Raw genomic sequence first — 25241 nt, forward strand, 5'->3', positions numbered from 1 at the left:
GCAAAGCTTTGGCATTTTCCCTTGTGGCGAACAGGTCTATCTCTGGGTGACCCCAGTGCTGGAAGTACGGTTGTAGCACTGAAGGATGTATCTCCCACTCGTGCATCTGTTGGCTGTGTCTGCTGAGCAGATCCGCCATCTGGTTGTCCCTGCCTGGGAGGTGTTCCGCCATGAGGAATATGTTTCTCTGAATGGCCCACTTCCACATGCTTTGCGCTAGATGTGACAACTGTAGAGAGTGCATCCCTCCCTGCTTCTGTATGTAGTACATGGCATGTTAAGAAAGAGAGGAACCCCTTAAGACAGACAAGGGAAGTGAGGTTATTAACTAAGAAAAAGGAGTAGTTCCCTTGAGGTTTATACTAGAAAAACTAAAACATAGCCTCAAAATTCACAATACAGTCAAAAACTAATGCAATCACAAAAATATAGGATACAACATTATGCAACAAGAAAATTAAAAACAATGAATTACTTATCTAAACATATCATGGGTCCCTAATCAAATGATAAAAAAACAGACAGGTTGGACGACAAAGGAGATGGTTGTCTAGGTCCGTTAGCTCCGCGAACCCTGAGCAACTAAGGCGATTTTAAACAGCAAAACCCGACGTTCTTAACCTCTGAAACGAACCAACGATATATGAATGAAAGAGCTACAAGGCGAAACCAAAGGAAGCACTTGGAAAGCACAAATAGAGCAGAAAAAAGACCCTCAAAGAGTAAAGCCGAGGAGCGAGGAAGGCGGCAAGATGGCGGCCAGGCAGAAATAGACCGACCCTAGCACCAGCAGCCAAGCCGAGCCCGCAACGAGTGCAAGAGGAGGGTAAACCGGACCGAACAGCCAACGCTAACTAAACAGCTGCAAACGCTGCAGAGCTACACCACAAGTAAAGAGAAGGAGGCTCGCAAGAGCGGGCATTTCGAGACACAGCATCAGGCAAGACGGACTAAGGCGCGGAGGCACAGGCAAGGAACTCACAAGCGGAAAACTAACAAGCAAAAAAGGTACGTTTCAGGCACTTACCGGGAGGCTCCCAGAAAAGAAAACGAAACCGATCGCTGGGAGCAGCCATTATCGGAAGCGGAAGTCGGAGAGCTACAAGCTCAACGGAGCAGGAAACGGAAACGCCAGCACCTGGGGCATGTGCAGAGCAGCGCATGATCGGCAATAGCGACACTGCCACAAACAAAATAGAACGCGATCGATGCAAATAGGGAGGAGAGCGACACCACTCTGAGGCCACCAACCAGAAACGGCGTAGATGCGGAGCCGGAGCAGAGCGGAGCACGCACGCGCATAGCAGCGCAAGATCGAGATCGGCGTTTAACAACCGGGAACAGTGCATAAAACGGGACAAACGCTTCAAGAACCATGGGCCCAGCGAGCAAGTGCCACAAGCACGCAGCCGAGCGGAGCCCTCAGCCAAAACAAGCACAGGGAGCTGCCTAATCAAGGATATGTACATGACCAAGCTCCGAGAACAGGGAACAAAGGGAGGTGAGCAGCCGAGCCTGAGGGTGCGCAACAATAATAACGGAAGAACAGCATGCTGACGGCGGACTGACAAGGCTACTGACATGCAACGAGGAAGGCTACTGACCTGCAACGAGGAAGGCCGTCTGGGGGGCACAATCAGAACGGAGGGCGCGGGAAACAGGGGAACAACAGCGCCAGCCCATCGTAGCCAGAAGCGGGAGACAAAATAAAGAACAAACCAGCCACCACTGCACGTGGGAAGCCCAGCAAAAGGCAGCAACCGCCCAAGGTGAAAGATCAACCAGCAATCAAAGAGGCCTAAGCGGCGAACGAGACAAAGCAAGCGCTGGCAGGAACAAAGTTAAAAACTAAGACTCGGTACATCAGGAAACCAAGCCGCTATCGTACAAACTATATAAGGCAAGCTACAAAACCGGCACCAGCCAGGGAGCGAGCGGACACAAGGAAGGCAGGCAGCCCGTGCAAACAGTCAAATAAGATGGCTGAAGGGAAACACTCAAATGACCAAAAAAAACTGAGAAAAGACATACAGGACTCGCCGACGAAGCTAAAATCAGAGACAGCCACCTTGGAAACAGTTTTGAAAAGAATCAATGAGGTGAAAGTATTAAGGAGTAGTTTCTGTCCTGTAACTCCAGTTCTGTAGTAGGGGTATCTCTGTTATAGTCCTAATCTAGTGAATAGTCCCGCCCATGTGCGTGGACCCCGGAGCAATCAAACATAATCTCTTAAGGTGTCGAAAAAATGCAGAACTGCACAGACACTTAAGAGAGAATTTAAAGACAGATAATGCAGCCTATATAACAGGCTACACTGTCCAGTACTTCAACTAGAATTTCCACCAAAAAATCCACAAACAGCAAAGCCTGTCCAGATTTCCCTTGCTTCAGTGGCAAAACCCCTCTGGAATGATATAGAGGAAGACCTGGACAGACAAGCCCCATAGGCTGCCATTATGTGGCTCAAAACAGGATACTGTGCCTTTAAGAGAACTTTCCAGAACTTCACAGTATCCCAGAATACCCTGCAGATCCCTTTACTTTCAGTTCTTTTTGAAGGCGTAACACGCCAGACCTGTAGCATTCCTTACATGAGAATCTCTCTCTCCACCGGGGAGGAGGGCGGGCGCTAATGACTATAACAGAGATACCCCTACTACAGAACTGGCGTTACAGGACAGAAACTACTCCCTCTGTAGTAGGGGATCTCTGTGTATAGTCATAATCTAGTGAATAGAATGGCAAGCCCATCCCCACACCAAAGCGGCGGTGGAGAACGAGAAAGAACACCACTATTGTGCGAACAGATTTCGCAGCGAAGCCTGTCCAACCTGAGCATCTGCCCTGGCATCAGTGTCCAGACAGTAATGCCTAGCCAAGGTATGGACCGACTTCCAAGTGGCGGCCTTGCAGATTTCTGCAATCGGCACATTACGGAGCAAGGCTGTCGTGGCACCTTTGCCCCTGGTGGAATGAGCCTTAGGCTTACCTCCTAAGGTCTTATTAGCCTTCTGGTAACAGTTGTATGCAGGACACAATCCACCTAGAAATGGACTGCTTAGAGGTCGTAAGACCCATCCTGACTGATCCTTAATTGATAAAAAATTGGTCTGACCTACGAATATCTTTGGTCTTATCCAGATAAAATTTCAGCACCCTCCTAAAATCCAGGGAACGTAAAGACCTTTCCGCTGGAGACGAAGGATTCTGAAAGAACGTAGGCAAAGTTATAGTCTGGTTGACATGAAAATCAGAAATAACCTTGGGAAGAAATTTCGGGTGAGTACGCATAACAACCTTAGCAGCATGAAATACAGTATAAGGTTCTTGGCAACACAACGCCTGAATTTCACTCACCCTGCGGGCCGATGTAATGGCCACGAGGAACGCCGCCTTCCAGGACAGGTGCTGCAACGAAGCCTTATGAATAGGTTCAAAGGGCTCCTTCATCAATCTGGACAGCACCACATTCAGTTCCCATGGAGGCGAAGGAAGCCTGACAGGAGGGAATACTTTCTTCAAGCCTTCCAAAAAATCTTTGATCACAGGGATCTGGAAGAAGGAAGTCTGTGAAGGGCATTTCCTGTAGGCAGTCAATGCAGCGAGAAGAACCTTAATGGAATGAAAATTAAGGCCAGACCGCGCCAAATGTAGAAGATAAGGAAGGATGACATCTTCCTTGCATGTCGTAGGGTCACAGTTCCTGGACTTGCACCAGATGCAGAACCTCTTCCACTTGTAAGCATAGGAAGCCCTAGTGGAAGGTTGCTTAGACTCCTTCAGTATGTCCATACAATCTTCGGGCAGATTCAAATGGCCATATTGCAATATCTCAGGAGCCATGCCGCCAAACTCAAAGACGAGAGGTTCGGGTGTACCATCTGCCCCCCGAACTTCGTGAGAAGGTCCGGCCTGCACGGCAACCGAATGTGAGGAAGGAGAGACCGGTGAAGCAGGTCCGTGAACCACCACTGTCTGGGCCATTCCGGGGCGATCAATATCATCCGAGCCGTGGACCGGGACAGCTTGATGAGCACCGCCAGAATCAGGGGAATGGGTGGAAAAGCGTACAGAAAGCTGTTCGACCAGTCGATCCATAGCGCATTCCCCATCGTCCCTTGCTGATAGTACCTGGAGGCGAAGTCTCGGCATTCGCTGTTTTCGGCGGTGGCGAACAGATCTATGTCTGGAGTCTCCCACCGTGCGAAGACTTCTCCTAGTACGTCGTCGTTTAGGACCCATTCATGGTTTTCCTGAATCAGTCTGCTCAGTGCGTCTGCCTGAACATTCTGCACACTTGGCAGATGGGTAGCCGTTATAGTCAATCCTCTGGCCAGAAGCCAGTGCCAGATCGCGTGCGCGTCCTGTGAGTGCGTGATCTCGAGCCCCCCTGCTTGTTGAGGTAATACATCGTGGTCGTATTGTCCGTCTGTACAAGCAGAGAGCTGGTCTGGAAGGATGGATGAAAAGCCTTCAGTGCCAAGTGAACAGCTCTGAGTTCCAGGAAGTTGATGTGGTACGTGGACTCCGTCGGGGACCACGTTCCCTGAATCTGTAGGTCTCCGGAATGCGCTCCCCAGCCTTGGAGAGAAGCATCCATCACGATAGTCTGAGTGGGAATGTCCTTGTGGAAGGGAACCCCCTTGAGGAGATTCTCCGCTGAACACCACCACTGCAGAGACTGAAGAGCATGTAGAGACAGTTGTATCTCGTCGTCCCAAGACCCTCTCCTCTGGTCCCACTGGTCCTCCAAGCACTCCTGCAGAGGTCTCATGTGCAGCCGTGCGTGAGGAAGATACAAGAGGCCATCGACCCCAGTAGAGAAGACACCGACCTCACTGTTGTAGATGGAGCGGTCATAAGAGCCTGAGCCTTCCGAAGGATCGATATCCGTCGCTCCTCCGAAGGAGGCACGCTTGCTGACAGCGTATTGATGGTGGCTCCCAAGTACTGAATGCACTGGACCGGATCCGGGACAGACTTGGACATGTTGATGTGCAACCCCAGCTTGTTCAAGAGAACGCACGTCTTCTGGAAGTGTGCTTGAGCTACCGAGAAGGAGGAGGCCTTGATCAACCAATCGTCCAGGTACAGGTAGACAAACACCTTGTTCTTCCTTAAGTGTGCTGCTACCACTGCCAAGCACTTCGAGAATGTTCTGGGCGCAGACTTCAGCCCAAATGGCAGTACTGTGTACTGATAATGATTGGCGCCGACTTGGAATCGCAGGAACCTCCTATGTTTGTGTGCAATGGGCACATGGAAGTACGCATCCTGTAGGTCTATTGCGCAAAGCCAGTCCCCCTGTTGCAACTGAGGATAAATCTGATGCAACGACAGCATGCGGAACTTCTCTATGCGAATCCACTTGTTTGCCTGCCGCAAGTCCAGAATGGGCCTGAACTCGTTCTTGTCCTTCTTGCGGACCAGGAAGAACCGGGAGTACAGACCTCTTCCTCTTTGAGACAGAGGTACGTCTTCTATCGCCCTTTTCCTTCACAGGATATCGGCCTCCGCCTGGAGCTCGCGTAGTTGATACTGCGACCTGACCGGAGGGATCGCTGAAGGAGGGCTGAGGAACCGAAGACTATCGATTGCAAACAATATTCAGCACCCACTTGTCCTGAGTAATTTTTCTCCACCCTGCCAGAAAAAATTGAATGCTTCCCCCCCCCCCGGAGCGGGTAACGGATGAAGGGGAAGTAACCGCTCAGGGTCGAGACCCAGCCGGGCCCTTCTTGGCGGTAGAGGACTTCTGTCCTCCTCTACCCTTTTGCCGTTTTTGGAAGGGTCTACGGAACTGCTGCTGTTGTTGCTGCTGCTGCTGTCCCGAAGACTGTCCCCGTTGTGAGAAGTTGGCCTGATATATAATGTTCACTATTCTAGTGAGCACTTTGTATCAGTCCAAACAACCCTTATGGTGATTGGTTGTAAGTCAACCTTATAGACCAGCTATCCTAGTAGCGTGGATACGAGCAGTCTTCGGGCTAAACTCTAGAGGGCGTGTTAAGCCAGCTGTTATACCATCACATATACCCCTTGAACACCAAGTGAAAGGACCCCACACAAGTGTTATAGAATAAACAGTGTATTTAAGTCACAACAGCCCTGTACTCTTTATGAGGACAGGGTACTAAGCACACCACAAAACTCTTACGAAAATACTTTAGGTTGCACAATTTACACAAATGCCCGAGGGGCACGAAAAACCATATACTATGAAAGTGGAATGCGAAATTACTAGCAGGTAAGTACTATACTAATAGGCTTTGGAATCGCTAGGACTACGTTACTGAACCTTCAGATTACTAGTAGGAGGCCTAGGGAACTCTGGTGCAGAGTGTGCATTCTCAGCGGGATGCGGGACAAAGTCTATGGGAGCTAGTAAAGACAAAGTTAGTGTTCTCGGGCGAACCCGATAAGGTAGGTCGAAAACGACAGTGACTCTGGACCCTTCGATAGTGAGGCTATGCTGGGGCACCGAAATGCCGAAGTTACCTAGTCCAGGGGCTGCGGCTGCATAGGTCTTTACAGACGTCGGGAATCCTCGTAGACTAACCAGGAGCCTGAAGAAAGAAGTTGCTGGCAGGCGACCAGTGAAGATTGTTCGAGTGATCCGAGCCTGGATCGAAGATGGATGACACCTGAAAGCAGAGGGGACCATGTTCGTGACCACTACCCAGTAGTCAGATGGCACCAGGAGGGCGCTCTGCAGTCTCACGGACCAGGAGGCGTTGTCTGCGACCAGGATGGAGGTGCGAGCTGTCCCACGATGGATGCAGCTGTCGACGTCGCTGGACCCAGGATTGGGGCAACAAGTCTTGGCAAATTCAAGCCCACGCGGTGGACTCAAAATGGCGTCTGGAGTGGACCAGGAGGGTCCGGGGTGCTCCTCTTTTGGAAGGGAGCAAGGGCCAGTCTGGAGCAACCAGACCAGCGGTGGTGATGTCGTCGGGCGTCGTCGGGAAGGCCACAAGCCAGCGGGCTAGTAGCCAAACAACGCGGTGAGCAGCAAAAAGCAGAAGGGCCCCACGCAGATCGTGGAGATGCTGGGAGGCTGGACTTTGGTGCTGGAGCTGCTCAGGGTCGGGGCTTCTCGGACCCCAAAGCACTCACCAGAGGATCTCTCGGCGGTCGTGCTGGATAGAAGTCGTGCAGTTCTGATGATGGCCGGTCCCTCGAGGTCTCGTCGCACCTACGGTTCTCAGCTTAGCTGTAGAGGTAGGTAGAGGTCAGAGGTGCCAGGGAAGCCGGGTCTCGTCGAGCTGGGCAGTCGGATTCCTGAGGAAGGACGTGCAGCAAACCGCAGAGTTCTTAGATGGTGCCTGCGGATGCAGAGTGACTACTCCTTAGCCACAAGGGAGAAATCTTGAGAAGAAGTCGAGAGTTCCTTTCGTAGAAAGTAGTTTCTGGATTCAAAGATCTAATTTGGAAGGGTCCCCGCTCCTGCCTTTATCCTAAAGAAAGGGGTGGGTACGCGACTAGGTCCTGCCCTAGGGGTGGGACCAGGAAGGGGGGTGGTTACACCCCTCTCCCATGCCGGACTTTCCCCAGGCCAGGGGCTGTTGTGCCCCTGGAACTGGTTCTAGCCGGCAGATGCGTAGTGAGCACCGGGGTGCCACTCTGCAGTCACCTTCCTGTAAAGCCCTGCCTACCCAGGATACACAAAACCCTGTCTGGGATGGTGCTAGCACCGCCCCTGACAGGAAACCCTTTTATCCAAGCTCTCCTCGCTGGAAGGACTCCCAGCAGCAGGAGGTCAGACTCGTGTCTGTGGTGGCAGCATCCATTTTGTGGAGCTGAGGCTTCAGTTAACTTTAACCGGGGTTCACAGTTACATACATGTCGTGTCCCTCTAGAAGGGTGGAATACTAACCCCGTCGCCAGAATTGGCGAGGGGTTAGTATTCCATTTCGTATGACACCTTACTCGACATGTTTTGATAAAGCGATACCAAAGATAGCATTTAACCGCGAGGATTATAATGCGCTTAAGAGTATATGGTATGCGTTATCATGGAACAGCTATTAGGACTTGGTTCCGCAAGCTGCAAACGGGCTCAGCTCATGCCAGAGCACCATCTCACACGATTCCAAGCACGCTGCCTTCAGGATTGTCAAGGCCTGCCATAGGAGTGACTGATAGGAATCTGTGTGTCCATTTTTAGGGTTAGATATAGGGATACTATATCTAAAGCAAAGGGTGATTACACCAACTTGCCCCAGCTGTCGTGCAGCCAGTTGTGTCAGATTTAGATGGCCACCCAGGGGTGGCATAATACATGCTTCAGCCCCTGGTAGGCCCTGGGTACACCTATGCCCTTAGTTACAGGGTCTGATAAGGTGGCCCAGTACCAATTGGAAATGTACCTAAGGTACGTGGAATCCATTTTAGAGAGAGAGCAGTAGGCCTGGGGTCCTGATTGGCAGGGTCCCAGGCCAACTAAGTCGGAAAACCAGCAAAACACCAGGCAAAAAGTTGGGGGTAACCATAGTCAGGTATCCACCTTCCTACACCCGTCCTCTTCCTTGTGCACCGAACAGTCTTTGGAACAGTCGGTAGGATTTCTTTTCTTTGGGCTTCTCCAAGCCCACAGGCATAAGGGTCTCCGCCTCCGCCTTCATGCGAGCCATCTAATCATCTGCGTGTTTTCCGAATAGGGTCTCCCCGGAAAAGGGCAGGTTGGCCACCCGCTGCTGGGCCTCCGGCTTGAGTGACGTGAGCCGGAGCCAGGCATGACGCCGCTGATTGATTCCATGGCAGTAACCATGTGCGGCTAACAGGGAGGCATCCGCCGCTGCACTGATCACCTGGTTTGATACCAGCATCCCTTCCTTGAGGATCTCCTGGAAGTCCTCCCTCTTGTCTCTCGGTAGCAGTTCCACGAACTGTTGCAGGGAGTCCCACAGCGCCTGGTCATAACGGCCCAGCAGAGCTGTATCGCTGGCAGCCTTCATGGCTGCGGAAGCGGTCCCACACGCTTTCCTTCCCACCGAGTCGATCCATCGACTCTTTATCTGGCGGCACGGTGGATGACGAGGAGGTAGAGTGCAATTTCCTGGCCGCCGACACTATCACTGAATCCGGTACCGGATCCACTCTGAGAAAGGCAGGGTCCGAATCCGGGGCTCTGTACTTCTTTAGAAGCCGGGACGGCGCAGCCTTCACCAGCGCTGGCGTGAGGAACAGCTACTCCGCAGGTTCCTTCAATCCAGGTACCAGAGGCAGAAGAGGACGAGACAAATGCTTCTTGTGAAGCGTCTCGAATATCACGGACGTCGTAGGTGTTGGAGCCGTCATCATGATACCCAACTACGCAGCTCCCCTCAGGAGTACTTCCTGGAATGTGGCAATGTCGTCAAATGGAGAAACCCTGGTCTCAGGGAAGTCTGATAAGGTCGGCGAGTAGGAATGGGTCCAGGGAAAGCCCGTGCGGGACCTAGACCCCCGCCTCCTATGGCGACACCTTGATCTGGTGGAGGATCTATGAAGACTCCTTGATCTTCCTCTCCGTCCGGAGCGTGAACGTGACCTCCTCGGCCGAGGACGATCAACCGGGTCCACCGGAACGCGTGACTTGGGTTTGGACGGAGCCTTCGGTCTAGTTGTACCCTTGGGAGGCGTCAGAAACTTAGGTAATGAAGTCGACCTCGGCGGAACCGGAGGTGGCTTCTCAGGCAACCCTGACCCAGGTTGCGGTGGAGGCAACAGAGGCGGAGTAGGCTTCATCGGAGGGGGACCCCTCGGTAACGAAGGAGGGGGAGTCACCTTCCCCAACAGGGTATACACCTCGGAATACACCGAGTGAGGCGAACCCCCTTCTCTTCCAGCCTGGGACGTAGGCGAACCTCCCACGGCGTCAGGTCTCCTACCTCTTTTCGGCGTCTAAGAACGGCGACCAGACGGCGAGCGTCGGCCCCTGGACGTCGAGCGTCTTCCTCGACGGCGACCCCCTGCGCCTCCACGGCGACCTCCTGTGCCTCCACGGCGACCTCCTGTGCCTCCACGGCGACCTCCTGTGCCTCCACGGCGACCTCCTGTGCCTCCACGGCGACCTCCTGTGCCTCCACGGCGGCCTTGACAGTGAGGACCTCATAGACTACGTCCGCCTCCTCTTCGCCGACAGCGAACGGCAGTATCGCCTTGACGGCGAGCGCCAACGCCTGGCTCGTCGACGTCGATCGCTCGACGCCGACGAGGACGACGACGATGAAACAGTCACCGGGGACTTCGAAGGTCTTGTGACATCCCTCGACGCAGAGCGTCGACGTAGTTTCGTCTCCGACGATGTGGAACAGACCGCAGTCATTCCTCTCGACGCCGTAGTGGGCGCAAAGGACCCAGGCGGAGAATGGTGACGTTTGCTGGTCTTCCTGCCCCTGGGGAGCCCCCCAGAGGCCTCAGCATGGGCAGATGAAGCCCCTCCAGACCCACCTTGTGCCTTCAGTCTTCTTTCCTCGAGACCCTGAAGTCTGATCTTCCTTTCCCTCAGGGTCCTTCTAGAGAAGCCTTGGCAGATAACACACTCCTCTGGAACATGGGAAGCTGGAAGGCAGAGGATACACACCTCATGGTGGTCCGATCTGGCCTTTTTTCTGGAGCACTTGCCATTTGTCGAATAATGCAGGCATTTGACAAAAAACAGAGTGAGAAAACCAAGAAGAAAAGCCCCACAGTACAATTAAGTACTAAACCTATGAAAAATAGTGAAAAAACACCAAATAAGTCCCAAAAAGGGAGAGCTCAATGCTCCAGGGTCCTGCTACCAGGAGCCGGAAAAAAACTGAAAGTAAAAGGGACCAGCAGGGCATTCTGGGATACTGTGAAGTTCTGGAAAGTTCTCTTAAAGGCACAGTATCCTGTTTTGAGCCACATAATGGCAGCCTATGGGGCTTGTCTGTCCAGGTCTTCCTCTATCATTCCAGAGGGGTTTTGCTGCTGAAGCAAGGGAAATCTGGACAGGCTTTGCTGTTTGTGGATTTTTTTGGTGGAAATTCTAGTTGAAGTACTGGACAGTGTAGCCTGTTATATAGGCTGCATTATTTGACTTTAAATTCTCTCTTAAGTGTCTGTGCAGTTCTGCATTTTTTCGACACCTTAAGAGATTATTTTTGATTGCTCCGGGGTCCACGCACATGGGCGGGACAATTCACTAGATTATGACTATAATGGAGATCCCCTACTACAGAACAAGAGAGACTAAAATCACAATTGACAACATGCAGTTAGAATTGGCTGCGATTCGAGCCGACCAGCACAACACAAATACCAGACTGCAAACAGCAGAGGGAAGGATAAGTGATGTCAAAGATGCAACTAGCAAGATCATAGCCACGAGGGAGCACTCAAAGATTGCCAAGGCGCTACAAAAGCAGCTGGCCGAGCAGGACGACAGAGCCAGAAGGGGAAACATCAGAATCCTGGGTGTCCCAGGAGGAATGGAGGACAAGGAGAGGTCCTGCGCAGTCATGCTGGAAGACATGCTGCCTAAACTAACAGGCCTGAATTTCGAGAGACAGTTTGAAGTCAACAAGGCATATAGGGTGCCGGCATGAAAACCTGCAACGGGGAAGCCTCCTAGAGCAATAATCTACTGCTCACTAAGAGCTGACCACACCGACGCAATTTTCGCTTTTGCCAGAAAGAACCAAAACCTTACATGGGCGAGCAGCAAGATAGTGCTCACACAAGACTATTCAAAAACAACGGTAGAAGCCAGGAAAGGCTTCCTGGCCATGAGAGAGTCCCTGCGAAGAAGGAATCTGAGCTACACTTTTACCGGCCCAGCTCGTTTTAAAGTTACGGACAACTGGAGAACAAGGGTTTTCGTAGACCCAGAGGATTTGAGAAGATACAAGAGGACCACCGACTGAAGAAATGGACACAAAAAGCCAGAGAGCCCCAAAAAGAAGCGCCTCGCCAAACGAGGAAGGGAAATCGGACTGAAAGCAGACTAAAGTCCTAGAAAATGCCTTTGACAAACAAAACACTACCTCAACAGAAGCTACCTCAATGCTACCTCAAACCCCGAAACAACCTACCTCAGAACCCACAGACTAGGCAAGCAACATCTGTGCTGACCTATGAACGCACACAGCCGGGACCTAAAGGGGAAGGCAGCAACAGCCAACTTAACACTGAAGAAAAGAAGAACGCCTACCTGACGAACTTGCACAAAACCCAGAGACATAGGAATGGCTGATCGCTGGAGGAATAAGGAACCAGCAACATGACCTCAGGACAACGCGGAGCAAAGGAACTTTGTTGTCGCACACCCAATATGCAAGTAAGGGGGGGGGGGGGGTGGGCAAGGAGGGGGTGCGGGGAGAACACAAATGGGCTGATACTACTCTTTTCTCTTTTCCTATCTCTCCACATCTATCACCTATCCCTAGGGAATATACACTGGAACTCCAAGCACAGGAGTAAAGATAGTCAACGAACAACACACAAAGACAAACATAGGACTAAGATAAGAAGACTATCAAAACACAGCCAGACAACACGCCAGTTTAGACAGAACGAAAGATGACACACAACACACACCTTAATCTCACGACAGACATTAAGGTAGTGTAGCTGAACGTAAAGGGCCTCAACCACCCAGTGAAGAGGAGGAAGATCCTAGATTACCTGGGCAAGCTCAAAAGCGACATTTGTGTCCTGCAGGAGACAAGGCTAGAGGAAGGAGACAGACCGCCTAAAAGCCAGCTGGATAGGTCAGGTAATAGGATAACCGGCAAGAAACAAAGAATGGGGTGATCACAATACTCATCAAAAAGTCAAAACTCACACGTAAAGTCGCAGACGGACACAGAGGGCAGGTTACTAGTCACCAGTCTGCTCCGAGGGGAGGAACCTATACACGTGGCAAATATCTATGGCCCCAACACCGAAGACCAGGCATTCTGGGAACAGACTGGGAAAGAACTGGGAACACTCCCACTAGGAGAACTTCTAATAGTAGCCGGAGATATGAATCAGGTACTAGACCCAGCCCTAGACAGACACCCACAAAGAAACAGCCAGACAACACAAAGGGAACATCCTACAGAACCTATGCACAAAACTACAACTCGGAGACCCATGGAGACTACAAAACCCGGATGGGAGAGAGTACACTTTCTATTCGCCCCCGCACAACTCCTACAGCAGAATTGACTATATCTTCATGTCAGACACACACACCCACCTCATAGATCACACAGAGATTGGTCCAAGGACCATCTCAGACCACTCCCACATCTGCCTCACACTGACGGGCAAACACAATGAACGTCTGACGCGCAGGTGGAGATTTGACGACGACCTACTCAAAAACAAACAGTGCTGAGATAGAGTTAGCCATAAAAGAGTACCTCACAAACAATGACAGCCCAGACATGGACAGGGGGACCCTGTGGGATGCACTGAAAGCCACAAGACGAGGAACAATAATCAGTATCAAAGGGAGACAGAACAGAGAAAGAGGCAAAAAGATAACTGACCTAGAGCGGGAAATCAAAAAACTAGGAGCAGGACACATAGCCAACTTAAAAGACAGGAACACCCTCACGACCCTAACAAAGAAAAAAAATATGAACTGAACAAGATCCTTAGCGAGAGGGCAGGGACCTGGATCAACAAATACAAAGCAATCAATCTATGCACCGCCAATAGGGCAGGTAAGGCACTTGCATCCTACCTCAAGGGCAAACAGAGGCAACACACGATAGCAGCCGTTAAGGACAGTGCGAACAAATCGCAGACGACGAACAAAGGAATACTCAACACCTTCAGGGACTACTATACGCAGCTTTACAAAAAAGACGACACACTAAGTGATGGGGGTAGAGAACTCCTGAAACACATAACACCAGAACTAACCAAAGCCCAGAGGGAGAGGCTTGACTCAAAAATAACTAGCGAGGAGATAGAAAGAGCAGTCAAAAGCCTTAAAGACAACAAAGCACCAGGGCCAGACGGGTTCACAGCCAAGTTCTACAAACATTATATCACCATACTCAGACCCGCGATGACATCGGTGTTCACAAGCTGTGTACACAACGGGCGCATGACCCAATCTATGGCGGAAGCAAATATTATCGTAATCCCAAAGGAAGGCAAGGACACACAACACCCCAAAAACTACAGGCCTATCTCACTCATAAATGTGGACTGCAAAATCTACGCCAAGATCCTAGCAACTAGACTCAACACATACCTACCCACTCATACACCGCGCGCAGGTGGGATACCTGAAAAACAGAATGTCCCACGACAACTGCTCTGCCACATAATCAACCATGCAGCCAAAAGCAATAACGCGGCGGTCATGATTGCCCTTGATGCAGAAAAAGCTTTTGACAGGGTGTCATGGCCGTACCTGGATCAATGCATGCAAAAGTTCGGATTAGGCCCTAACTATAGGAAGATGGTAATGACCCTAATATAACGAACCCAAGGCTCGAGTGGTAGTAAACGGAGGCACGTCAGAGCTGCTAGACCTAATGCGAGGGACCAGACAGGGATGCCCGCTCTCGCCGGCCCTCTTCCTGCTAGCATAGATAGCCGCCTAGTGTTGGGTCCGGATGATCACACATTGTTGTCCTGGAAGAGTCTTGGAAGTATCAAGAGATAGGTGGCTCCTCCCCTGGACTACAGTGCGCATGGGCATCGACTCCATCCTCAGATTGTTTTTAGCCATTGTGGCCAAGATGGAGTGAAACTATGTGAATGATGACCATGCTAGAAGTATGTGTGAATGCTGCAGCCGCTACAGGCGCCGGGGAGGAGGGTGGGCAATATGAATGTCAGCAGCCCTACATGCCAAGAACAGATGCATACTGGTAAGTAGCATATTCGGTTCGAGGCATGTGGGCTGCTGAATTCATATCTGTGCATAGAATACATAGCAGTCCCTCCATTAACGGCCGTCGCACGTGCCAGCTGCAGCAGTTTGGAATTTTTTTTAGAACAGCCTGCCCTACAGCTGCCTGCTGTTTGGAGTGCACATCAACACAGTAGTGTTTTGTAAATGTGTGTGTGGTAGACCATGTGGCTGCTCTACATATGTCTTCCAAAGGAATATTTCCAAGGAAAGCCATGGAGGCCCCCAGCTTTCGGGTGCAGTGGGCCCGTGAGGGAACCGTTAATGTGCGCTTGGCTTTCAGATAGCAGATCTGAAAACACTTAACGATCCACCTGGCTATGCCAGCCTTGGAAATGGGGTTGCCTTTGTGTTGTGGCGCAAAGGCAACAAATATTTGTTTAGTCTTCTGAAAATCTTTGGTCCTATCAATGTAGTACATTAGGGCCCTCTTGACGTCAAGTGTGTGGAGCATCCTCTCCGCAAGTGACATTGGATTTTGGAAGAACACAGGTAGTTCTATAGTCTGGTTGATATGGAACTGAGAAACTACCCTAGGAAGGAATTTAGGGTTAGTGCGAAGCACCACCCTGTTGGAATGAATTTGAATAAATGGCTCTTGGATAGTTAGTGCCTGGAGTTCACTAACTTGTCGTAGCGACGTAATCGCTATAAGGAAAGCCACTTTCCATGTCAAGAACTGAATCTCGCAGTAATGCAGTGGTTCGAAAGGGGGACCCATGAACCTGGTGAGGACCACATTGAGGTTCCACTCTGGAGCTGGTGGAGTCAGCGGAGGAATGACTTGTTTGAGTCCTTCCAGAAAAGCTTTAATGGCAGGCACCCTGAAAAGTGAGAGGTGCTGTCTGTTCTGGAGATAAGCAGCCATTGCGGATAGATGTATACGAATGGAAGCATAGGCCAGATTACATTTGTACAGATGTAAGAGATAACAAATGATGTTCTGAATAGATGCATCCAGCGGGTTAATGTTGAGGTCTGCACAATAAATGACAAACCGCTTCCATTTCACCGCATAGCATGCTCTGGTGGTGGGCTTTCTTGCCTCCCGGATTATGTCCATACAGTCAGGAGGTAAGTTGAGGTAGCCAAACTAAGACCTCAGGAGACAGATCGCCAGGTTGAGCTGTTGCGGATCTGGATGTTGAATGTCGCCATGGCTCTGCGTCAAAAGCCTGGGTGTGAGGCGCAGCCTTTGATGCGGTACCACGGACAGTTCCAGAAACGTGGTTTACCATGGTTGGCGAGCCCATGTAGGAGCAACCAGGATGAGAGTCATCGAGTGCTGCTTCAGCTTGCGTGCCACCAGCGGTATTAGAGGTGCTGGGGGAAAAGCGTACGCAAATTTGCCTGACCAGTTCATCCATATCTCATTGCCTTGCGATTGTGGGTGTGGAAACCTGGCGGTAAAGCTTGGGCATTTGGCGTTTTCCTTTGTGGCGAACAGGTCTATCTCTGGATGACCCCCTTTGGAAGTAGGGGTGGAGGACTGATGGATGCATCTCCCACTCGTGCATTTGGTGGCTGTACCTGCTGAGCAGGTCCGCCATCTGATTGTCCTTGCCTGGGAGGTGTTCTGCCATGAGGAAGATGTTTCTCTGAATGGCCCACTTCCACATGCCCTGAGCCAGATGAGAACTGTGGAGTGTGTTCCTCCCTGTTTCTGAATGGAGTACATGGCCATCATGTTGTCCGTCCGGATCAACACGACCTTGTTGCACAGATGTACTTTGAAAGCTTTCATTGCCATGAAGATAGCCATCAGTTCTAGAACATTGATGTGCATCTTCCTTTTCTGTGGTGTCCATAGTCCCTGCACAGTGTAGTGGAGTACATGAGCTCCCCAACCCTGGAGAGAAGCGTCAGTCGTCAGAATGATCTGTGGCACAGGCTCTCGGAACAGTCGTCCCTTGCAAAGGTTTTGTGGATTCCACCAATGCAGAGAGTTGTATGCACGACCGGTCACCAACACTAGGTCTTTCAACTGTCCGTGAGCCTGAGTCCACTGACGTGCTAAGCACTCCTGAAGCGGACGCATATGTAGTCTCGCGTGCAGGACTATGGAGATGCAGGAGGCCATCATGCCTATCAACTGCATGAACACTCGCGCTGGAAGAGAGTGTTGAGGTCTGAATTTTTGTATCAGTGATTGAATGCTGCTGACCCTCACTGAATTTGGCTGTGCTGTGGCTGCCAGAGTGTTTATCGTCGCACCCAGATACTGCCGTATGTGGGCGGGTTGCAGGTGGGACTTTGGGTAATTACGTGAGAATCTCAGATCGTGAAGAAGGTGAATGGTGTGGGACATGTGGGCGGCACACTGCTGGGCTGACTTTGCCTGGATGAGCCAGTCATCCAGATAAGGGTAGACGTGAATGTTTTGTCTCCTCAGGTGTGCCGCCACCGTCGCCAGGCACTTTGTAAACACCCTGGGTGCCGTGGTGACCCCGAAAGGCAGAAACTTGAACTGGTAATGTTGGTTTTGGATGGTGAACCAGAGGTATTTTTTGTGCGACGGGTGCAGCAGAATGTGAAAATACGCATCCTTTATGTGAGAAGTTGGCCTGATGTGCAGTGCTCACTATTCTAGTGATCACTATGTATCAGTCCAAACAACCCTTATGGTGATTGGTTGTAAGTCAACCTTATAGACCAGCTATCCTAGTAGCGTGGACAAGAGCAGTCTTAAGGCTAGACTCTAGAGGGCGTGTTAAGCCAGCTGTTATACCATCACATATACCCCTTGAACACCAAGTGAAAGGACACCACACAAGTGTTATGAAAATAAACAGTGTATTTATTTAGATCACAACAGCCCTGTACTCTTTATGAGGACAGGGTACTAAGCACACAACAAAACTCTTATGAAAAATACTTCAAGTTGCACAATTTACACAAATGCCCGAGGGGCACGAAAAACCATATACTATGGAAGTGGAATGCGAAATTACTAGCAGGTAAGTACTGTACTAATAGGCTTTGGAATCGCTAGGACTACGTTACTGAACCTTCAGATTACTAGTAGGAGGCCTAGGGAACTCTGGTGCAGAGTGTGCATTCTCAGCGGGATGCGGGACAAAGTCTATGGGAGCTAGTAAAAGCAAAGTTAGTGTTCTCGGGCGAACCCGATAAGGTAGGTCGAAAACGACAGTGGATCTGGACCCTTGGATAGTGAGGCTATGCTGGGGCACCGAAATGCCGAAGTTACCTAGCCCAGGGGCTGCAGCTGCATAGGTCTGAAAAGACGTCGGGAATCCTCGTTGACGAACCAGGAGCCTGAAGAAAGAAGTTGCTGGCAGGCGACCAGTGAAGATTGTTCGAAGTGATCCAAGCCTGGATGGTAGATGGATGACACCTGAAAGCAGAGGGGACCAAGTTCTAATCACTAGCCAGTGATTGTGTGGGCACCAGGATGGCACCGGGCGAAGTCACCTCAACCAGGTGAGTGGGCGACGCTGGGCTCTGCAGTCTCACGGACCAGGAGGCGGCGTCAGCGACTAGGATGGAGGTGCGAGCTGTCCCACGATGGTTGATGCGGTCGACGTCGCTGGACCCAGGATTGGGGCAACAAGTCTTGGCAAATTCAAGCCCATGCGGTGGACCTAAAATGGCGTCTGGAGTGGACCAGGAGGGTCCGGGGTGCTCCTCTTTTGGGAGGGAGCAAGGGCCAGTCTGGAGCAACCAGACCAGCAGAGTTGTCGTCGTTGATAGTCGTCGAGAAGGCCACAAGCCGGCGGCTAGTAGCCAGACAACGCGGTGAGCAGCCAAAAAGCAGAAGGGCCCCACGCAGATCGTGGAGATGCTGGGGGGCTGGACTTCGGTGCTGGAGCTGCTCAGGGTCGGGGCTTCTCGGACCCCAAAGCACTCACCAGAGGATCCCTCGGCGGTCGTGCTGGATAGAAGTCGTGCAGTTCTGATGATGGCCGGTCCCTCGAGGTCTCGTCGCACCTACGGTTCTCAGCTGAGCTGACGATGTGGGTAGAGGTCAGAGGTGCCAGGGAAGACGGGTCTCGTCGAGCTGGTCAGTCGGATTCCGGAGGAAGGACGTGCAGGAAACCGCAGAGTTCTTAGATGGTGCCTGCGGGTGCAGGGTGACTACTCCTTAGCCACAAGGGAGAAATCTTGAGAAGTCGAGAGTTCCTTTCGTAGAAAGTAGTTTCTTGATTCAAAGATGATCTAATTTGGAAGGGTCCCCGCTCCTGCCTTTACCCTAAAGAAAGGGGTGGGTACGCGACTAGGTCCTGCCCTAGGGGTACGCGACTAGGTCCTGCCCTAGGGTGGGACCAGGAAGGGGGGTGGTTACACCCCTCTCCCATGCCGGACTTTACCCAGGCCAGGGGCTGGTGTGCCCCTGGAACTGGTTCTAGCCGGCAGATGCGTAGTGAGCACCGGGGTGCCACTTGCAGTCACCTTCCTGTAAAGCCCTGCCTACCCAGGATACACAAAACCCTGTCTGGGATGGTGCTAGCACCGCCCCTGACAGGAAACCCTTTGTCCAAGCTCCCCTCGCTGGAAGGACTCCCAGCAGCAGGAGGTCAGACTCGTGTCTGTGGTGGCAGCATCCATTTTGTGATGCTGAGGCTTGAGTTAACTTTAACCGGGGTTCACAGTTACATACATGTCGTGTCCCTCTAGAAGGGTGGAATGCTAACCCCGTCGCCAGAATTGGCGAGGGGTTAGTATTCCAATTCGTATGACACCTTACGCGACAAGTTTTGATAAAGCGATACCAAAGATAGCATTTAACCGCGAGGATTAGAATGCACTTAAGAGTATATGGTATGCGTTATCATGGAACAGCTATTAGGACTTGGTTCCGCGAACTGCAAACGGGCTCAGCTCATGCCAGAGCACCATCTCACACGATTCCAAGCACTCTGCCTTCAGGATTGTCAAGGCCTGCCATAGGAGTGACTGATAGGAATCTGTGGGTCCATTTTTAGGGTTAGATATAGGTATACTATATCTACAGCAAAGGGTGATTACACCACCTTGCCCCAGCTGTCGTGCAGCCAGTTGTGTCAGATTTAGATGGCCAGCCAGGGGTGGCATAATACATGCTTCAGCCCCTGGTAGGCCCTGGGTACACCTATGCCCTGAGTTACAGGGTCTGATAAGGTGGCCCAGTACCAATTGGATATGTACCTAAGGTACATGGAATCCATTTTACAGAGAGCAGTAGGCCTGGGGTCCTGATTGGCAGGGTCCCAGGCCAACTAAGTCGGAAAACCAGCAAAACACCTGGCAAAAATTTGGGGGCAACCATAGTCTGGTATCCACCTTCCTACACTTTACATCTAAAGTTGCGAGAAAATCCCCCTGACTGAGCAACGGTAGGACTTGCTGCAGAGTCAGCATGTGAAAGTGCTCCGATAGAATGTACTGATTGAGGGGTCTGAGGTCCAGTATGGGTCTGACGGACCCGTCCTTTTTTGGTATCAAGAAGTACAGTGAGTAAACTCCTGTGCCTTTCTTTCACAGGCACGAGCTCGATTGCCCCTTTTTGCAGCATGACGAGGACCTCCTGCTGCAATAAGTGCAAGTGCTCGGCGGACATAGGACGATGTCTTGGGGGTATGTTGGGTGGAGTGGATGTCAACTCCAGACAATAACCGTACTGTATAAGCTGTGTGACCCACCTGTCTGTGGTGATGGACTTCCAGACTGGCAGGAACTGTTGAAGTCTCCCCCGACCGGTGTTGCGTGGTCAGGGGGCAGTGACAAGGCGTCACTGTTTGTTAGTGGCGGAGGATCTGGAGTTGTTGTTTCCACGACCTCTGCCTTTGGCGCCGTTTCCACGATATCCACCTCGACTCTGTTTGGTGTATGTGGTCTGCGTGCCGCCTTTATAGTACTGTGTGGTTTGGGAGAGCTGGCCTCTGGAAACACCTCTAGTGCTTGAGCGACGAAAAGAACCACCCCGGAACTGCTGGGACTGTAGAGCCCCCATGGACTTAGCATTCAGTGTCCTTTTTGATTTTCTCCAAGGTGGTGTCCACCTCTGGGCCAAATAGATGATCAGGGTTTACTGTCTGATTGAGAATGGTGGTCTGTATTTCTGGCTTAAACCCGGAGATTCTGAGCCAGGCATGTCGTCTCAGCATGACACTAGTGTTAATAGCTCTGGCCGCGGTGTCCGCCGCGTCCAGTGCACATTTAATAGAAGCATTTGATATGAGCTTCCCTTCTTGGATGAGCATCTCAGCTGCCTCTTTGTATTCATCTGGCAGGTGCTGTAACAGGGTCTCAAGTGTGTCATAATGTGCCCTGTCATACCTGGCTAGAAGTGCCTGTGTGTTTGAAATGCACCAGATATTGGCCGCTTGAACTTCCACCCTTTTCCCTGATGCCTCAAACACCTTAGATTCCTTATCTGGGGGAGGAGCTTCACTCGTTTGTGAATTAGCCCTCTTCCGGGCATTAGAAACAACAAGAGAGTCCAACGGCAACTGTTTGTTGATGTAAGTAGGGTCTCCAGGCGCCGGTTTATACTTCTTTTCAATTCTGGGGTTTATCACCCTGGCTCTCGTAGGCTCCTTAAAGATCTCCCCAGCATGCTTCAAGACACCCTTCAACATAGGCAGAGTCTTGACAGTCCTCTCTTAGACGGAAAATGTGTCAAAAAGAAAGTCTACTTCAATGGGGTCAGCATGGAGCTGGACGTCATGATTTTTAGCTGCCCTTTCAATGAGTGAATTAAACGCAGCCGAATACTCAGTAGGCGACGTTTTTACAGCACACATTTGAGTGTCTGGGGTAGAGTGAGGATCACCTGGGTCAGCAGTAGCTACCCAGGGTTCATTGGTATCATCTGGCTCAGTGTATACAGGATAGCTGTATTCATCATCATCACCTTCCCCAGTGTCCACATCTGAATAAGTGGGTGAGACATCATGGCCACGTGGAGAAACCGGTTCCACCAGGACAGGTGTCGAAGTAGAATCCTTTTTCTTCTTCAGTGGAATTTTATAGGACTCCATTGGCTGTTCCGGGGCGATTTTCCGCTTATAAAGGGAAAGTCTGCCTGTTTCGGCATCGATAAACTGTTCCTGTTGCTCTTTCAACGAGGATTGTCGATGCTTTAAGGCCGGGACCACTGTTGTCTACTTCGGCACCGAGGACACCTTCTCGGGCACGTTAGTGGACATTTTAGGGGCGAAAGCCTTCTGCGCCACTTTCGGCGGCAGCGTGAAGTGAATGGGCGTCGACATCTTCTGAGGTTTATCGACAGGCTTCGAAGGTGGAGGATCTTTAGGCCCGACACTGGAGGCCTTGTCCTTGATGCGCTTTAGGGAGTCTGCCACTTGCTTGGAGAATGAGGCGGACGGCTGCGTCGACTCAACGGAATCCTTTGAGGCACCACCAGACGTGGACTCGTGGGTCGGTCCGCTCTTGGCCTTGTCTTGTCAACGCGGAGGCTCGAAAACCTTCGGATCACCGAGCCCTTTGTCGGTGTCGACCGTTTTCGGCGCCGATTTGTTCGGCTCAACTGCCTTGACCTTTGTCTTCGGCGTGCTAGTCTTCGTCTCGACGCCTTTGAGCTGTTTCTTCGGGTCGATAACGCCCTTCTGCTTAGTCGGTGCCGACAGGTCCGAGGACTTTCGGCCGACCAAAGCAATACGCACTTTTGATTTCGATGGAGTCACCAATGCTTTCACTTGCGTCGAGACCGGTGCTTTTACTTTCGGTTTCGCAGGGTGCGGCTCCTTAGCAATGTCCGAAGGCGGGGCCTTAGAACTTATTGGAAGGTCTTGGGTAAGGCCTAGTGGCGATCCCTCGACCTGAGCCTTCTGAAGCGTTTCGGCCCCAATGTCAGTTTGAGTTAGCTCCTCGCTCGAGCTATCTTCCATGGCCCCGTCGTAGTCTCCTACCTAGTCGAAGACTTCTTCCGCGTCGAGCATTTCAACATCCGCGTCGTAATTGGAGATGACCTCCGACGCGGGATTCGACAGGTTCTCACGAACCTCCCGGTCAGCTCCTTCATCATCCCCAGCATCGAATATGTCCACAGGCGCCGGTGCAGTCTGCTGGGCTTCCTAGCGCGCAGCGCGTCGATGCAGAAGAGTCTTCTTGGATCGAAAACGGGAACAAGCCATGCAGCTGGCTTCCTCATGATCCGGCAACAGACACTTGTTGCACACCGGGTGGACGTCGATGTGGGGATACTTGGAGTTGCACATGGGACATTTCTTGAACAGACTCCGTTCCAGGATGGTTCGTCGATAAGGCCTCTGGCGTCGACTGGGCCTTCAGCATCGAAAAGCACGCGGCTCTTCTGGAAATCCGCCTCAGAACTGAGCTGGAAGAATCGGGCACCGAACGCTAGACTATACCAACAACCTAAAGGCCTTTTGGCCTTAAGAAACTTTTATATCGATTCAGACTAGAGTGAACCAATATACATCCGAACCCAATGGCGGAAAAAACCAATCTGAGGATGGAGTCGATGCCCACGCGCACTGTAGTCCAGGGGAGGAGCCAACCATCTTGTGATTCTTCGAAGACTCTTCCAGGACAACAATGTGCGATCATCCGGACCCAACACTAGGCGGCGATCTATGCACAGATATGAATTCAGCAGCCCACATGCCTCGAACTCTCAATTTAGGGACGTTTAAAGGGGTGTATAGGTCGGGACCAATGGGCCCCTTCCTTGGAGTGGGTACACCCCTATTATGACACTCCAGTGGGAGGGGGCATACGCATTTACCCAATTGGCAGAGTCCCCTCATCTGGAAGATGGAGGGGACTGAGATGTGGGCTTCACCTTGCCTCCCCACCTCAGGGGTGGAGTTGGCAAAGGTGGGCACACCTCTTCGTAGCTTGGTTTTATTGCAGATTCTCCCGCCAAAAGGGAGAGGGGGTGGACAGAACGGGTTGAAGCCAGTTGCTGAGGGTAGAAGGGGCAGGGGCAGCTTCCAAAGGAGGCAGGCCCTTAAAGCTTCTCCTTCATGGACACAGCCCATCCTGGGAGAGGAGGCATGATCCCTCTGCCAAGAATGGGTCTTTTTTTCTGGACCCAGAGAGCCGAGGCGCTCTAGCCAGGGGTCCAGAAACCTGTCTGGTGGTGGCAAACAGCTGACAGCCATTCAGGAAGCACACCATGGCTGGTTCTTTTGCAGGGGGTTATCTCCAAGATGCCCTCTGGGTACATTTTACATAAAATCCTACACTGGCATCAGTGTGGGTTCAATGTGCTGACAAGTTTGATACCAAACTTCAATTCTTAGTAAAGCCATTATGGAGCCGGGGAGTAAGTAATGACCAACTCCCAGACCATATACTCTTTATAGCTTTACTACACTTACAATGGCTAAGAGTGGGCTTAGACACTGTAGTGGTAAAGGGCTCATGCCACTGTATCCCCATCTTAAGGCTAGCACACCCTGCTAGAGGGGTGACTTAAGTAGGCCTCAGGCAGTGGTTTGTAAGCATGGCACACAGGGGTGTGTGCCATGTCGACTTCACTTTTCTCTGCAGAACACGCACCCTGCAATGGCAGTGCATGGGTGTTAAGGTACATGACCTCTAAGGGTCGCACAATAGGTGGTGCAGCCCTTAGAGGCCATCCCTGGTAACAGTACCCATGGTACCTTAAACAAGGGGCTTAAATGTAGCCAGAGATGTGCCAAACGTGGGTATAAAGACACAGTCCTGGATAAGAACACATGCCCTGGGAACCTGGCTGGAAGGGACCTAGGGCACATTAAGTCTGCTTGCATCAGATGTCAGGTAAAAAGTGTGGGGTAACTTTGCAAAAAGGGGCAGTTTCCTACAAACTGTCTATGCAGAACTCCTAGTACCTGCATGAATAGTAAACAGCACTAGCCTGCTTAAGTTAATACCATACATACCAAGATAGATTTGCAGACCCCAGCGACAGCCTGGCAGGCAGCAGACGTGGGAAAATCTATAGGAAGGTTAGGGAGGCCCAGAATGGTGACAAGAGGCAGAAGACCCTTTTGATTCACAAACTCCTGGCAATGATCGTCTGTGGTGTTGTTGCTCAAAATAGACTCCACAAACTTCATCTGTAAATAAAAGAAAAAGCTGCCAGTTAATTCTGTGATTAGACACGTCATATGAATCAACTGCAGGGTCATTTTAATGCCAGGGATTCACATTTATTTTCAAAATAGGTTAATGCTCCTAAACATGCATCAATGACTGGAACTAGGATAACCTTAGGCATTAGTTGAAACATACCCACTAAGATACACAAAACCACCAAACCCCATCCAAAGATAATGCTCAATACACATGGCAGACCCACTCTCCGGAGCCATGCAGGAGACTCACAACAGACGCCTCTCCCAGATCAAAAAGGGCAAGTCTTAGTCCTAGGTAAGGGATGCTATATCATCAGTGTGGG

General features: G+C 51.2%; 1 protein-coding gene across 2 annotated transcripts in view; it reads right to left on the reverse strand.

Moving 5' to 3' along the window:
- The window catches only part of HUWE1 (HECT, UBA and WWE domain containing E3 ubiquitin protein ligase 1), a 1800886-nt gene that overhangs the window by 1325670 nt on the left and 449975 nt on the right, over positions 1-25241 (reverse strand). For both annotated transcript variants that reach the window (XM_086940169.1, XM_086940170.1), the window contains one exon: positions 24724-24900. In XM_086940169.1, coding sequence (XP_086796295.1) covers positions 24724-24900 — 177 coding nt within the window. The remainder of the gene's footprint in view (positions 1-24723; positions 24901-25241) is intronic.

The sequence above is a fragment of the Lissotriton vulgaris genome, chromosome 10 (genome assembly GCF_964263255.1).
Source record: "Lissotriton vulgaris chromosome 10, aLisVul1.2, whole genome shotgun sequence".
In the NCBI taxonomy this organism is placed as follows: domain Eukaryota; kingdom Metazoa; phylum Chordata; class Amphibia; order Caudata; family Salamandridae; genus Lissotriton; species Lissotriton vulgaris.